At 44.0% G+C, this 17314-nt stretch overlaps 1 protein-coding gene across 1 annotated transcript in view; it reads right to left on the reverse strand.

The window, feature by feature from the left end:
• Positions 1–11928: 11928 nt before the first annotated feature.
• Positions 11929–17314, reverse strand: part of Etnk1 (ethanolamine kinase 1) — a 45879-nt gene continuing 40493 nt past the window's right edge. The window contains exon 8 of the mRNA XM_050135295.1: positions 11929–17120. Coding sequence (XP_049991252.1) covers positions 17048–17120 — 73 coding nt within the window. The 3' untranslated portion in view covers positions 11929–17047. The remainder of the gene's footprint in view (positions 17121–17314) is intronic.

A 17314-nucleotide genomic window follows, 5' to 3' on the forward strand; every position in this document is an offset into this window, starting at 1 on the left:
TGGCACACACAAAACCTAAGTAAACCCACAGAATACTGTGGATGAGCTCAAAAACCCTTTAATTTGAACCCATAACTCTACATTATCTGTTGTAGGTCCAGAAATTATAATCAGAAAGTAAATAACGTGAGACTTGACTTTAGCCAGCCATGACATACACTCATGACTTCTCTCTTCCTGGTTTCATCTTACTTCTGTTGTGACAGGGTCTCATGTAGCCCAGGCTGGCCTTGAACTCACTACATAGCCAAGGATGATCTTGAACTCCAGATTCCCCCTGTCTCCGCCTCCTAAATGGCGGAATTAAAGGCATGTGCTCTGACACCTAGCTATACACATGGCAAAATAGCCCAATCACAGCAGGAATAAAAATGCAAAACCGGCTAAAATTTAGAGGAGACACATCATATGCTGATACCCATGCTATGCCTTCGAACTCTGGCTTTCAGTTAGAACAAAATGCCGTTGCTTCCTTTCTATGAGATCCAAGTGATGGCTTACTTAAGTGTTCATGTTCATAGGATTATTGCTCAGGATAAGAATGCTCTTGACAGCGAGACCGGGAGACACTCCCATGTTATCTTAAACAGAACGCTACACACCAGAGAGGTAAGCACTGTGCACCACTGGCCTTTCCCAAAAAGGCTTCTTGATAAAAGCTGGGAGGGACAAAGGCTAGTGATAAATTTCTCTCTGGCATCTGATTACTGCTCATTTGATTTGTTAAAGAGCTTAGGGGTGACTGGAACAGCCCACAAGTATAATAAATTGCTACCTTCATCTCTTGACTGACTTGTAAATCTTGAACCTTTTCTGGGACTAACCACTTACTAAATTCATTTATCAAAATTAAAACTAGGTTTTCAGAATAGTGCCTTACAAATCCCAAGGAACTCCGGAAGATTAACCTTTTGGAGATCCCGCTAGGCTAGACACCAGCGGGTGACGGCAACGGTGCTGATTAATGGTGGGCTCCCAAGGTCTGGGGGAGATGCTGTCAGGTGTTTTCCCTACACGGTGGCTTAAGTCGGCCACTGATCAAAGTAAGAAAACACACACCTGATGCTCTCCGTGCGGATGGAACATTCCCAGTGAATCCAGGAGTTCTCTCGTTTATGAAAGTTTTATAAGTGTCGGAACTCTTCAGTACAGTGACACGGAATTCAATGTCAGCTCTTTGCTCTAGTACAAGGGTGTGGTGGATGTGCAACATGGATGTGCAAACATACACACTGCAGGTGCATGGGTACATATGTACAGAGGCCACCAACTGGCACTCTCTCACTGAACCTGCAGCTAACTAGTTCAAACTAGATTGCCGGGTCAGTAAGTCCCAGTGATCCACCTGTCTCCGCCCCACCTCCCTGGAGTTAAAGGTCTATGTTGCTGCGTCCTGCTTTTCCTGTGGGTGCCTGGGATGCGAACTCAGGTCCTCCCGCTTGTGAAGTAGGCACTCTATGACCAAGCCATCTTCCCTGCTTCATATTTTTAAAACAGTATTTCCAGGGGAATCAGTAGAAATCATAGAATAAGACCTGATACCCAGAAGAAATCAGTCATAGCTTTTCTATGATGCTGTTCTGGGAAAGAGGAGTTTGGTTAGCATTTTAATCCCAAGGCCCTGCAGTGTTTTCTCAGCGTTGGGTCTAGACACCCATCAGCGAAGCATGCTGCCCCATTTCCTTTCTCCCTCTCTATTCATAGCCTGTAGTGCTATCTTAGGACCTCAGAGGCATTTCATCCAAATAGCCACATTCACACTGAATGTCCCGGCAACTCCCCGGTACAACCCTTGACATTTTCCCTCCCCTTCCTGGGAGATGCACACTGGAAGCCCGCTCCTCCTCTGTGCATCTGAAATAGCAGCTGGGCACGTGAATGGTCCCCTCGGATGAGATCTTCTGTCCCCAAAACAAAGTACTTATGGGCTCACAGCAGGTCTGGTGACACCTCGGCTTACTACCCACACATAGGCACAGGTCAGACCCAGATGGAGGCCCCTATAAAACAACATGTGCCCTATCAGAGTGCCCCAGACTCCCCCAATTTCACTTTGTGAAGCTGTCCCTTCGGATTCTCCAAGCTGGTGGAGAAACAGTTTTCCTTCTCCTTTGGGGGCCACTAGCTTATAGTGTGACCATTAACTGGGTGCCCTAAGAATGGGGGCCACACACATCCTGTTAGCTTCATCAGCCTCTGGTAAAGCTTGTGTCTTTATAGTTATCAGATGCTATGTGACGTGCGTGATTGAGCCCTTACTTTGTCAGTGTTTACCAGAAGACTCGCTCAGCTTCCAGTATCCACTGGACGCTGTGGGACCTGAGACACTGGGAAGGCAGCTTCCCAGACCTGAGCTGGGCTCCTTCTCCATCACCACCAGGGGAGCCCTGGAGGAGTCCCGGAGGCAGGTGGAAGGCGTGTCACATGGCTTCATTGGACAGTACTTCCCTCCCCCACCTTTGTATTGGTTACCTATTGGCAGCTGCAGCCAACATTCCTGAGAGAAAACGTCACCTCCAGCCTCACGTGGCAGCCAGGAAGCAGAGAGACAAGGAGACCAGAGGCAGGCCCCGCCTCCAGTGACGCACTTCCGCCTGAGGGGGGGCAGGGACGGGGAGGGCAAAATAAATGCCACTAGGAAGGAAGCCGTCAGCAAAGAGCCTTTGCGGACACTGTAGTCGAACCATACACGAACTCTTTTTTAATTGATTTACTGTACTACAACATAAGCTCCACAAGGGTAGGGTTTTGTTTTGTTTTCATTTTCTGAGACTGCATCTTGTGGCGAAGTTCAGGCCGACCTGGAACTCTTGAACTTTTTGCAGCATGCCCCAGACTGATGCATGCCCCCGTGTGCACTGCCTCGCCTCACGGGGCACGAGCTTTCGCTGAACACCTAGTTCCCAGGACACTACCTCACAGAACCCCCCAAAGCTTGTTTAGAACGAGTGGAGCAAACCACGGAGATGAGAGAGTGGGCTACCGGAGAGACTAGCTGAAGTACTCAACTGTCTGGCAAGATTCCAGAGAGACTGACATGAACCGGGGCGTCCGGAGCTGGGAGGCCTTTGAAACAAGAAAAACAAGGTGTGTTCGACTGTAGAATGTTCTGATCCTCAGTGGCCACCTACTCCACACGTGAGTCCCTTGTGACAGGCCGTAAAGGTATGGATCTCCCCTCACCCTCACCCACACCCCCAGCTGTCTACAGGAACAAAGAAAGCAAGCGCTTCGTTTCATCTTAAACTTTGCTTAGAAAATTACCAAATGTTTCACTACCCGTTTTAAGAGTTGACAGCAATCAGAGAAATCTAGACTGCAGGAAACTACAAAAAAAAAAAAAAAGAAAAGAAAAAACCAACAACTTAGTTCGCTCAACAAATAAATTGCAAGCCGAGATCGACAGACAGATGGAAGGAGAGAGTGGCACTCCACAGGTTCCACTTAAACAAAATCCCAGCACCTAGCAAGGAGGGGTGTGCACCCCTAGGTCAGGAGCTATTCACACTGATAGCTTCAAGGAGAGGGAGCCTTAGCCTTCTAGAAGGGTGTGGCCGTGGGCAGGTTGGTCACACTCCAGTGAATGACTGCACACCCAAAAGTATGTGAGCACCACAAATTGTACTCCATGAATTAAAATAAAAAGAAATTAAGGATGTAAAATTTGGAGAGAGAAATGAGGAGAAATGGGGGGGGGATGAGCAAAACCCAATGTATGAAATTCTCAAAGCATGATTTAAAATACTTTTGAACGAAGTCTAAGAAAATAATTTTTTAAAGAAGGAGTTGGTGTAGCTGGGCAGTGATGGTGCAGGCCTTTAGCCCCAGCACTCAGAAGGCAGGGGCAGGTGGATCTCTGTGAGTTTGAGGCCAGCCTGTTCTACAGAGTGAATTCCAGGACAGAATTCCAGGGTTACACAGAGAAACCCTGTCTCAAAACACACCCAATCCCCTCCCCAAAGGAGTTGGTGTGATCACAGTACACACTTGTAACTCCAGCACTCAGGAGACTGAGGCAGGAGGATCCTCACGAGTCTGAGACCAGCTGGGCTATGTAGTGAAACCTTGTCTCACAAATAATAATAATTAATAGTAATAGAGAAAATCCACCAATCATAGTATGTGGGCTTTACTTAGATGCCAAATCCCAAGGATCAGATTATAATATTTTTTACTTTTGAGCCATTGGAGCTTTGGATGTTACCCTTGCAATTTGTAATATTAAGGAACTGATAGTGTTTTAGGAGTGACACTGGCATTGTAGTTATGCTGGAGAACTTCATGGATAAGAGATGGCCTTACAGATCAGCCTGAACAAGCTTCCAAACACGGGACGAAGCAGTGTGGGGCAGAGGCACAGCGCTGGCGTGAGTGGGGATCTCTTAGGAGTAATGTGTCTGGGGAGGCTTGTTCGGCTATGCTCCGCCCTTTCATACAGGTCTCTCTCGATGGTCTACAACAAATGTTATTGAATTTAAAATTTTAATGCATTCTATTCAGTGACTAGTGTAAAAATCATGATTGCTTTAACGGACAGCTAAAGAGAAATTTAAAAGGAGAAAATAGTTTGAAAGGGTGCAAAAAAAAATTAAAGGAACTAAAACACAGTCAAAATAAAAAGTCTTAGATTAAAAACAGAGGAAGTGTCCAGAATAAAAGCAAGATTCCAAGACAGACTTGTGACATTGTATCACCACCTTGTGGCCGGTAAGGATATTGCTCGTGAGGGCTAGCACTGGGCCCTCTTGGCCTGCTAGGAGGCTGTGGGCAGAACCTAGACACACACAGCAGGGGGCCTGAGGCTCAGTGGCTGGAGTTCTTGTCTACGGCATAAACTCCCTTGAATCTCCCGTCACGCTTCATCCCTTCTCCTTGTCGTGAGTCTCATATTTCCTAAGTCTTCATAGCCCCAGTGTCCTAACCTCAGTAGTTCCTAGTCCGCCGACTAGGAACAAAACCTTGGTCACTTTGTGTAAACCTTGGAGACACTTTGCCTTGGGTTTTACCACATCCTCTTGCCACTTCAAGCCAGAAAGGTCCTCAATTCTTTTGTCGCCTTGAACATCCCACTTGTACTGAGGAAAAGGCCGAACCTGTGCTAGAAGTTGCAGGACAGGGATGAGAACGTCTGTGAGTGAAAAGACCTGAACTGTTGCAGGCCTGGAGTCACTTCCTACTGGACGTGAGCTACGCTTAACCTCCTAGTAGGCATCCATTGCCCACTTCTGTGTTTGACCCAACATCCTTGTGATTATCAGGTGAAATGCTTTTGGACATAAAACAGACAAGTGGATTCCAGCAACCAAAGGCTAAGAACATCGGTAGATAACATTCAAGGCTACTAAAGAGATTTGCTGCTTTTCTGTAACCCACTTAGCAAGGGCTGTGAATGCAGGCCAGAAGCCAAGCGCCTCCCTAACGTGTACACACACACACACACACACACACAGACAGAGAGACACAGAGAGAGAGACAGAGAGAGAGACAGAGAGAGAGACAGAGAGAAAGAGAGAGGTGTCAGAACTTTCAAGAATAAAGCAAAATACCATTCCAGACAAATACCTTTAATGATAATTTACCAGATGTGATAATGCGCTCACTCCCTTTATCCCAGTAGTCCAGAGATGGAGGCAGAAGAAACGAGTTTGAATCCATCCTCAGCCACATAGCAAGTTCGAGGACAGTCTGACTATGAGACCTGAGACCCAGGTTCAGAAAGGAAAGTTCGTTGAAACTGTGCACATTAGAACCAAAACTGAAAGTGGCGATGTGTAGTTAGTGGCAAGAATGTGTCACAATCGTGGTGACATGATTTGGGGAGGCTACATACCTACAATGTCCAGAGCAGAAGCCCCACTGTGTGCTGAGATGTAACCCACAGTGGAGTGGAAGCAGCGACCCAGGAAGAAATTGGAAGGTGGGAAGTCATGGAGCTCAGTGGCTGGGCCCTGCTCAGGGTCTACAAACCCTTAGTCACTGTGAAGAAAGGAGGGCAGAGGGAGGTGGGGGAGGGGAAAAGGAGGCTGAAAGTTTTCCTTTTAAAAAGGAAAAAACAGGCTGGAGATGGCTGAGTGGTTAGAGCATTGCTGTTCTTGAGGAGGAGCTGAGTTCCGTTCCCCCCACCCGTCCCGTAGCTCATCATCAGTCATACCTCCAGCTCCGAGAACATCCCAAGCCTCTGGCCTCCGTGGGCACACGCACACACATGCACACCTACACACACTTGCGTACATATCCTCACACATATACACACATACATATTCTCACACACATAACCACTAGTATATTCTCACACACACATACATACTCTTAAATTCACACACACTCACACACATACTCTCACATTTGCACATACACCATTTAAAATAATTTTTTTTAAAACTTTAAAAAGAAAAAAATGCTAGTATGAAATAACTGTGGTCAGTTTTCTAATTTGTGTGTTCATGTCTATTAACTATTGTGATACACCTGCTGATATACAGATGCCTATGAATGATGAAAACTTGAAATAGACATATGTTATTTACATAGGGCTACAATTTAACCTTTGCTTTCTCTGTAGTCACTTTTCTATAGTGAACAGGTATAGAGGCTGAGTCCTAGAGGCCATAAAAGAGAATACAAGAAGCAGGCCTGTGGAGCTGTCCAGAGGTTAAACCAATTGGTCACAGGTGCCTGAGTGTCAAGTACTCAGATCATGTGCATTTGAAATCAGTGTCTGAGAATGGAAAATGCTTGCAGTGGAGGGAGGTGAGCGGGAATGGTGTTATCTGTGTGTATCTTGGCTCGGGCTATTCACAGGACCTTTCATCCTGTGTTGCCCCATCACACTGACTGCAGGGACCTGGAGCATCCTGAAGGACATCCACAGAAAAATCCCTGGGGGATCCATGCTGTGTGTTCCCCCTCCTATTTTGCACTTCCTGCCTTTAAGTAGCCTGACTCTTTTACCCAAGGTTAGATCTCAGCAAACATTTCCAAGCGATGGTTCACAAAGAAAATTCCTCAGTAAAAAGAAATCTTGGGGGGGGGGGAGGGCTCAGCCAGTAAATTGCTTCCTGGGAACCCCAACTGGGAGCCAGTTTGCCGCCTTTCCTGGCCCCTTCCCAGGAAATGTACATTCTGAGAGGATCTTCCCAGCAACAAGCCCACGTGTGTCCAAACAGACGCGTTCTTCACTTAGCTTTCATTTCCTTTTTCTGTGAATTAATTATCTGGTACAGGATCTCAAGTACCTCGGGCTGACTCACTATTTAATCAAGGGCGACCTTGAAGCTCTTACTTTATTTCAGTTTTTAGCATTTATTCGACGTGGGGAGAGGGAAGTACATGCCATCAAGCACACGTATCCATCAGAAGGCAACTTGGGGAGGCCAGTTCTTCCTTCTACCCTGTGAGTTCTGGGGACTGAACTCAGGTTCTCAGGCTTGGTGGCTAGTGCCTTCACCTGCTGCAGCCCAGCCTTGAACTTCTGATCCTCCTGGCTTCCGTTCCCAGCTGCTAGGATTATAGACATGTGCCACCATATCCAATGTGTTCAGTGCTAGCAACTGAAACCATGGCTTGGTGCATGCTAAGTAAGCATTCTACCTATTGGGCAACATATAGACTACTATACAAACTGGCCTTTAAAATAGCATACTTAGGGAAAAATGAGAATGAAATGAATAAAGTAGTATCAGTTAGGTAAATTAAAAGAAAAGTAAGGGGATGGCGAGATGGCTCAGTTGTTAAAAAAAGCACTTACTCATGGTGCAGAGTATCTGGATTCTATTTCCAGCACCTACAGGCATCTGCAACTCCAGTTCCAGAGGATCCAACATCCCCTCCTGGCCTCCAGGGGGCACTGCACGAATGTGGAACACAGGCATGCTTGCAGGCAAAGCACCTATCCAAACTGTTTTAGTCAGTGTTCTATTGCTGTGAAGAGATACTGTGAGCAGGCAATTCTTGTAAGAGAAATTTCATTTAATTGTTGGTGGCTTCAGTTTCACAGGTTTAGCCCATTATCATCATGGTGGCCAGCCTCATCTAGAGAGCCAGTTTCTGGATGCTACACAGAGAAACCCTGAATCACACACACAAAGTCGGCTGCCGACACAGGATTAAAAGGGGAGACACTGGGCACATCCAAGCTTGTTTTCTCGGTGGTGGTGGTGGGATGGCAGGAGAGCCCGAGGTGACAAGGGTCCCTAATGAAGGCCAGAAAAGAAACAGAAATGAAGAGGCCTTTAAGAGTACTTACTGAGGTGGGAGAAGAAGATAAACCAGAATATAGACAAAGACTACAATGGTGAAGTCTTCACATTTCGGAGATGCACGCAACACCCTGCCCCGGTGTTCCGTTTTACTTTGAAAGCTAGATGAAACGGCGCTGTCAACACTCGGGACAACGGGATTCTGTGAGACTGAGAAGGAAGTGCGCGCTGGCAAACAGGAGCAGCACTTTGCATTTTAGATTGCAAAGCCTGAGCTCACAAATCCCTGAATGGGACGGCTGTAGCCTCTTGTTAGGGATGTCAACAAGACAGCCTTTTTCAAGGCACCTACACAGCCTTCTGCCACCATGAGAAAAGAAATGTGCAGGAATCACAATCACACTTTAAATTCTCTCGCAGTGTTACGAAACGGGGAGAGAGAGCAGTTTGAATTAGCATCTTTGGTGTGGTGTGAAGACTGAAATAGCATTCTTCACCAACTAATTACTAAATATAACATTTTTGTAAAAAGGGTATTTTTTTTCAGCTATTAAGATTCACAGTACAAATAGTTGAGAAAACCAACTAAAGAGATCTTAGTAGATGGGTGTTTGATTTTGATTCATAGTCTTCTGCTGAATTTAATTCGAGAAAAATATCTGCTGTGTCCAAAGAAATTGTAGGCTGCATAGCTAACCTCAGCTGTCAACTTTGTGAGCTCTAGAACCAGCTGAGTCTATCTGTGGGGAGTTATCTACATTAGGTTAAATTGGGAAGACCCAGATCACTATGAATGGCACCATTCCCTGGGGTATAGAAAGGAAGTGAGCTGAGTGAGGTAGATGCCACGTGACTGGCCGCCTCAGCAGCTACCACCGTGTCCTCACTGCCATGAACCTTACCCTCCAACTGTGGCCAAAATAAACCCTTTCTTCCTTAAGTTGCTTCTGTCAGGTGCTTTATTATAGTGACAAAAGTGACAAAGACAGGCTGGCTCCTTTTTTCTTGTACCAAAGGTGATAACCCAATGCAAGTGCCAAGCCTTTGGGAAAAAAAGACTTGCCCACACAAGCCATTACTGACAGTAATGCAAGTCAATAACATCTGCTTTGGGTTTTCCTGAGTTATAAAATATTACAAGAAAACTGATTGTAGGCTTTAGTTGTAACTCTTCTTGAGAGTGAAAAAGAGTACGTACTGCTTCTTTCACTGTTATGCACACATCTTTAAAAAAAAAAAAAAAAACTAGACTGAGCCAGGCATTATGATACACATCTTTAATCCCAGTGCTTCGGAGATAGATAGGGGGATCTCTGAGTTCAGTACCAGCTTGGTTTATAGAACCACTTCTAGGAGAGCTCCTCCTGTCTCAGAACTGGGAAAGTGGGATGGCTCAGGGGTTCAGCACGGTGTAAGTCTAATGACCTGAGCTTGATCTCTGCAAACCACGTTCACTGCTGTGATGAAACACCATGACCAGACTACTTCTTTAGGCTTATGGTGCCAGAGGCATGAGTCCATGACAGCGGGGACACAGGCATGACTTCTGAAGCAGCAACCATGAGCAAAAAGCAGAGAGCAAGCACTTAAAGTGTTGGTTTTTTCAAAACATCAAAGCCCACTGTGACGTACTTCCTCCAGCAAGGCCACATGCTCTGAAACATACCCAAACAGTATCACCAAGCAAGGACTGTGTATTGGAAAGTCTGAGCCTATTTACAGAGTGAGGGGAGGAAAGAACCAACTCAAAATCGTCCTTTGACCTATATATAGGTGTAGTAGAACCTGCACCGATGTGCACACATCACACAAACACTATATTTAAAATTTAAAATATACTAGTGGGGGCTTTGAAAGCTTTTAGTATACCAAAATCTAAAAACACTGAATTCTGGTCACCTCTGAAAAAATTATCTGCAGTTAATAATATATACATAAAATTTACATATAAAACATATCTCCCTCAATTGAGGTTCAAACAAATAGCAAACCAAATCAAGGAGAGGGAAGAGGAGCAGGGGAGGAGAAAGAATATAGTATTCATTTCCACTTTGCAGACAGCAGAATAGGTTCTCTTGTGGGCATCACACTGGCTTAGGTAAATTAACCTGGACAACTGGGCAGAGATTAGCCTCCCTGCCATGGCAAATGCTGCCTTCCTACCGTGTTCTTGTTTAAAAATGTTTCTCTACTTTCCATACTTTTCTTCATGTGGGAAGCAAGAGTTCATCGTGTACCTCAACGTGCTCTCATGCTGTGAGCAGAGAAGTAACTTCCATCTTGCTAGGGAGCATGAAAACAAGATCCCCAAAGCAGAGAACTAGAACAAGAACCCCAAGAGGTGCCTATGGGGTACTGCAGTAAGGTGGGCAAAGAACAGAAAGCACAACTTGCTTAGTAGAAAGAAACTTCCAAAGTCGTTTGGGTACAACTTTTAAGAATGAGTCTGTTGGTGTCTTAGTCAGTGTTCTCTTGCTGTGGAGAGACAACCACGACCACAGCAACTCTTATAATGAAAACATCTAATTGAAGTGGCTCGCCTAGTTTCTGAGGTTCAGTCCGTTATCATCATGATGGGGAGCATCACTGTGTGCAGGCAGATGTGGTGCTGGAGCTGAGGGTGCTACATTCTGCAGGCAACAGGAAGTCAACTGATACACTGGGTGGTATCCTGAGTGTGTGAAACCTCAAAGTCAGCCCACAGTGACACACTTCCTCCAAGGCCATACCCACACCTCCCACTAGTGATACTCCCTGGGATTATGAGGGTCAATTACATCCAAACTATCACAGGTATCACAAACTATCACATGAGAAGCACGTATCTAGACTAGGGGTGTGGCTCAGCTAGCAGAGTGCTTGTGCAGGACACTAGGCTCTTGGATCAATACCCAGAATCATGTAAGCATAGTGGAGGTACACCTCTGCAACTGGACCTCCAAAAGCAAATTTTCAAAATGTTTTTACAGTATACTGCAAATCAGAGTATGAGGGTGGTAGTTTGAATGAGTTGTTCCCCCCCACATGCCCATGTACGTGAACAACTGGTCCACTGGGGGCTATCTAGAGGTTACAGAACACTTAGTAGAGGCTTGCAGGAAGAAGCATGTCAGTGAACTTTGAGAGTGTACAGCCGCAACCCCGCCTTCCTGTGTGACTTATCTCTCAGAAACTGTAAGACAAAATAAGTTCTTAGGTTGCTTCTGGCCATGGCATATGATCACAGCAACAGGAGAGCAGCACAACAGGAACTTTAAATTGCCCCAAGCATACAGTTACCTCTGTAAAGGAAAAAATTGCGCACAAACCTACGTGGGTGCATGGGTCTGAAGGAGGAAGCTACGAGTCCTGTCATGCTTCATCTGTTCCTCTGAGTCTTTGCTTGAACCCGGGCTCATGTATCCTTGGCTAGGCTGGGATTCAGCAAGCCCTAATGACCATCTGTGCCCATGCCCTGGGAGCTGGGGTACAGGTGTGTGTGGAGCACCTGGATTGCTATGTGTGTCCAGAATCCAAACTCCAGGCCTCATGATTGCTCAGTCACTAACTGCTCTCCTAAGCAGATGGCTCCCCAGGCCTTACTGGTGACTCTGGAAAGCCCTTATTTCTCCTCTGGTTTTAGGGAGTGCTAGGCAAACACTCATCACTAAACTCCAATCCTTTAAAGTCTGTGTTTCCACATATTCTACAAGAGACAATCTCCAAGAAGAGTACAAATAACAGGGACACATTATAGTTAGAACTCAACTTTATTGTTACAACCAATGTTTATTTACAGAATATAAATCTCTTCAAAAAGATACATTCCTTCATTTAATCAATGGTAGAAAGCCTTATTAAACAGAAATAAAGCCTAAGCCGCACTTGTATCTTAACAGAAACACGGCTTCGTTGCAAGTCCATGAACACAGAACACAAATGTCACTTCAGCAGCTACATGAATGAGGCTGTTGATTTCACTGGCGATGCCATTTTAGCCACGAAACAAATCTTACTTAAATTAACAGTAGTAAAACTTAAATTTCAAACATAAAAATATGTAACAACAAAGGAAAAAGCAGGAAGTATCTCCGCTAGCAAACAGATGAGCAAGTTCTCCGGCACTCAGACACTGGCTGAGGCGTAGGGAAACCTAGGACAAAGGCTGCATTCATCTGCGAGGTATCGATGCATGTTCAGTGCTGAGACTATCCATAGCACTTACAGTCTATACAAAGCAGCATTAGACTACAATTCACATTTGAGAAACACAAATTTCAGATCTATGCCACAGCTTCCCGATTCAACAGACGGCTAACGCAATGATAGTTCTCTTTGAATGAAAGTTCAGCTTTTCCCCTTGCATATAGATAACACCATGTCTTCTTCCTTCAATCAGGATGTTTGACCTTGCTGTACAAAAGCTCCTAAATACAGAAAAGTTCTTGTGGGTTCCATTAGTTTACAGTTACTTTAGTACAGGTAAATACAGAGGACAACTTTAGATTACTGACAATGAACACTCAGTTCGTCACTACCTACAAACAAGCAGCCGCATGCCACAGTGCAGGCACGGCGAGCAGGTGCTCTGTTCTCCCTCCACGGCTGTACAGGTGTCACTGGGTTTCAACCCAGCTCTCAAAGTTCCTGGCTAGGAAGCCTGTAATTCCAATCTACTGGGTTTTCCTGCTCCACTTTCACAGACCAATCAAAAGACAAGGTGATGTTTCAGCTCTGTAAGCATCTAGTGTTTTATTAACGTATTAATCGGCTCAAAATTATCACAGTGAGCAAGATAACTAAAAGGTAAAACTGTAACTATTTTAAGAAGTATTTTTGCAAGTATACACGCCATACAATGCACAATGGACAAAGGTGGTGTTGGTGGTACCACAGCGCACAGTCCAGGAGAGTAGCCTCCAACATACAACTTTAAAGTGCTTATGAGTGAAGCATCAGTATTTGTTTCTAATCCAAACACTTTGGGGTTTCTTCCCATATCAAATTGTGCCAAAATTGAAAATTTTTCAGCATAAAAACTACTCAAACAAATCTAACTCATTTAACATATCACTGAATTTAGTCTTCAGGAATTCAAGGTGATACAAAAACCTCAAGTATTTTCTTTTACAGAAATACGGGCTGAAGTTCCAAAAACAGGGATGTTTTATCTGGAGTAGCTAATAGCATTCGTCAAACCCAAGATTTAACACTGCCGTCACTATAGGGAAAGGCAGCTCGCCGTGCCTCAACTTGCCTTTCACAACAGAAACATGACTGAAGATGCAGCTCAGCTTCACAGTAAAGGCCATCATGACATCTGACGGATAAGAAAGACCACAGCAACAGGCCCTGAAGTGAGAGACACTCAGAGGCTAGTCTCCACCTGCGCTCACCTTCTGTGTGAGGTAGCACAAGATGCTGCTACTAGGAAAACCCCAGGACAAAGCACTGCTGACTTTGTCAACAGGATGACAGATTAACAGGGAAATATTTAAGTCTACAGTACTCAGGAATGCAGTATAAAATGCTTAAAAGCAAGTCAAGAAGAACCAAACCCCAAACCCTGACTACTCCCTTTCTCCATCAGGAGGTACAGGTGGTTTCTGGGTAACTCAGAGGCCTGAGGACTTTTCCTCTAGAGTGCTTGGGGGAAATCTTCCTTTAAGTCTAAACTCATAAAGTTAAAATAAACACGGGATAGTTGTCATAAAAGCCACCATTCTTCTCATAGCCCCACACTGAACTGCTCCAGAGAAGCCACCTGACAAAACTGAGAGATGCCATTTGCCCTATGTCTTTTATGGGTGTGATTTAGTCACACTGAATACCAAGATTTTGTCCAAAGTGTCAACAAACTCTGAAAATAGAAAAGGGGGCCACACTTCAGTTTATAAACACCAAATTACATTTTTAGCTTCCTTTACCCTCAAATTGTGAGTCAAAGAGTGAGCTATAAATTCACTGCTTCCCCGAATCTAATACACACACACACACACACACAAATCAACAGCTGAGTAAAAACTGGAGAAAAGTCTTATTAGGCACTGAGAGGCTGAATAAATAAATACAACATTAACTAAACCCAATAAAGCTTACTTCCAGTTCTTGCTATCTCACTGCACAGCTAGAGGTGTGCACTGTTCCCAGCCAAACACCAACAGACTGGATCATTTAGTGACAGAAAAACTTCTACAAAGGAGAATGCAAAACTACACACTCTTGTATGCAGGACACAACTCACACTAATTACAGCTGCTTATTTACACTGTCCTATTTACACTCCAGGCAGACCTAGTTGATGAGGTTTGTGCTCATGTTGATCTCAGGCAGATCATGTCAACAATGAGATGTGTCCACCACATCTCATTTCCAGAAAATGGTGGTAGCACAGGATCGGAAGAGGGGAGGGAAATCAAATATCATTGGTCAGGTTCAAGATCATACAGGTGTGCCAGGGAGACAGGATCAGGGTAGAGGGCAGAAATGTGGAATTTTGCTTGTTACAGCATCCAGGCCACTACGGTCTATTGATTAACATTGAACATCCATGAATGCCACTTCTAACATCCACTTTCATATTTACAAAATGAGCTTACCACCAGTTGAGTGATTAGGTAAGGCATTCAAGTTCCTAAGCTTAACAAAAGAAGGCAACTAATATCCTAGCAAGCCACAGGACACATTTTAGAGGGATGCTCTTCCGAGCTGTCCCAATGTACCCTCTTTAGAATCCCTTACATGGTCAATACAAAGGAAAGACATTTTTGAATCCTGTTGATAATCTACACCATGATCCCCAAAAGCTGCATGGGAAGCGGGCGCATCAGAGCACCCAAACCTGGCCAAGGGATGGGGACAACAGCTCCATGTGCTCGTCTTCTTCCAAGGTCTCCCTGTTAGCAGGGTGAACAAGGACGGCCACCGGCGTCTCTGGGGCAGCGGTCTCAGCTGGCTGCCACGCAGTCCACCACCACCAGCGGAAGCAGCAGCATGGTAAGCCTCCACTCAAAGCACTCTCAAGTAAGAACAGGAACAGACTAGCCAACACTGTCTTCTCCAGTGTTTCCACGTGACACATACTCTTGGATTTTAAGAGGAGGAAAGCAAAGAATCAGGAGGCTCACATTTTTATCATTCTATGACAATGTTCCAATCACAAATGAAAATTCCACTAAGCCAGTTTTTGTAGGTTTGCTTTAACATTGAAAAGAGCTAGTCATTATTTGTTTTCATTCAAAGAAGTCGGCAGAATTGTAATGATCTTACAGTAATGTGATTCATAAAAACAAAAGTGAACTTTACAACATTAGGGAGGTAGAAACCAAATCCAGGTCTAACACTGTTAGAAACACATACTTAGGAGTCTGTTTACGTGGCTAGAATTTACCATCTCAAATGGCCATGGCCTGTAAGTGTTTGTACTTACTTTATTAGCTTGAACACGTTGAGACAATCCAAGTATTTTAAAGCACTTGTCTGAGAATAGAAGTCATGTGGAACAATATACCAGACAATGTCTTAGGATAGATCTGCCCTGCAGTCTTTAAATATGCAGATCCATGGAGCCAACTTAGTACAAAAGCACTTATGTGACCAAAGTGCAAAGCCTGTCTGACTAAGCTAAGTTAAGTTAGCTGTGACTGTTCAAGTCCACAGTCTTCAAAGATTAAAGCCTTCTGGTCTACCTCAAAGACCTAACTTCCTTCCATTTAATAATTGCTTCCCTCTCACACCTATAGAAAAATAAAAACTAGACTAACAAAAAACAAGATAAAACAAGTCCTCCTACCACGACTACTTATTTAATTCACATTTCCTTATTTGTTAAGATTTTAAGTATTCAAGCTCAACGACCTACCTAAATGTTCCTTACTGGTTCTTCTAACTGCTTTAACAATATTACTCTGAAATTACATGTATAAGCAATCACTTGCTGACTCTACAGACACAAAACAAACCTAAGGAATGAATCCGAATAGAAAGAATCTAAATGATATTCCTTGCTTCCAAGTATGATGAACTCTGCATGTTTGTTTCAAATATGAACAATACCAGCTACTACTAAATAAACAAAAAAAATAAAGTTAAACAAAATTTTTGATTAGAAACAATTTGATAGGTAAATTCTAAAAACTGGGACTATTACCTTAAATGACCATATCTAGTATTTTAAAACATGACTTAATACACATTTTAACATTAAATTGTTATACTTATATTCCAGGATTATACAGTAAATATATTTTATATTGTCAGGCTATATAAAGAGACAATTTAACTCTAAGTTGTATTCTTCAGAGAAATCATTTCCAATTTCCAATTCAAGAAAGTATACCCCTAGAGACAATAACTGCCTTGCTCCCTCTTCAGTGGGCACTTCTCTAGAAAAGTCTAGAACACCCTAAGTTACTACGAAGGCAGTGACTGCCATGTCAAGAGTAAATGATTCATTTTACAAAGGTCACACCAAACAAGAATGTTTTTCTAAAATTAACCCTATAACAAAACTTTTAAAAGATCTCTACAACATCTCATTTCATACACTGAACAACAAAGGAAAGGTGAAAGGTCGTCAGTCATGTCAAAGCCGTAACAAATCATCACATGGAACACGGACTGTGCTGCCAAAGGCTAAAGCCGACTCGATTCTTTCCACTGGTGGACAAATCTCTAGCCCGTCGCATACTGACAACAGTAACCATATTTTTAACATCATTCTATTTAAAAATAGATTGGCTGTTTAGAGGCATAATTTGTAAAGCAAGATAACCAAATTAAATGAGTGTTAACAAATATTGGCTTTCGGAATTTCTTAGGAAACATCCACAAGCACTGCTCAACTCCTGGAGAACAATGAGGTGTCTTCTTTACTCAGGCATCTTGAGCGCTGTGACCTCGGGCTTCATTTTAAAGTACTGGTTAAAGCGAACAACAGCGTACCTAGTGAAGAAAGAACAAGGAAAATTCAGAGCTGACCTCAGCCCTTCAGCTTAGCCTGCTGCACCACCTACTGGACACTCCTATGCTGAGCACTCGCCAGCCTGGAAGCTTCTGCGCGGCTTAAGTGCACATGGCCTTCAAAGCACCGCCTGCCATCTCTACACACTAGAACAACCAAGTCCAGACAGACAGCA

Source organism: Alexandromys fortis, unplaced genomic scaffold, assembly GCF_014885135.2.
Source record: "Alexandromys fortis isolate MF-2015 unplaced genomic scaffold, M_Fortis_MF-2015_v1.1 scaffold_21, whole genome shotgun sequence".
In the NCBI taxonomy this organism is placed as follows: domain Eukaryota; kingdom Metazoa; phylum Chordata; class Mammalia; order Rodentia; family Cricetidae; genus Alexandromys; species Alexandromys fortis.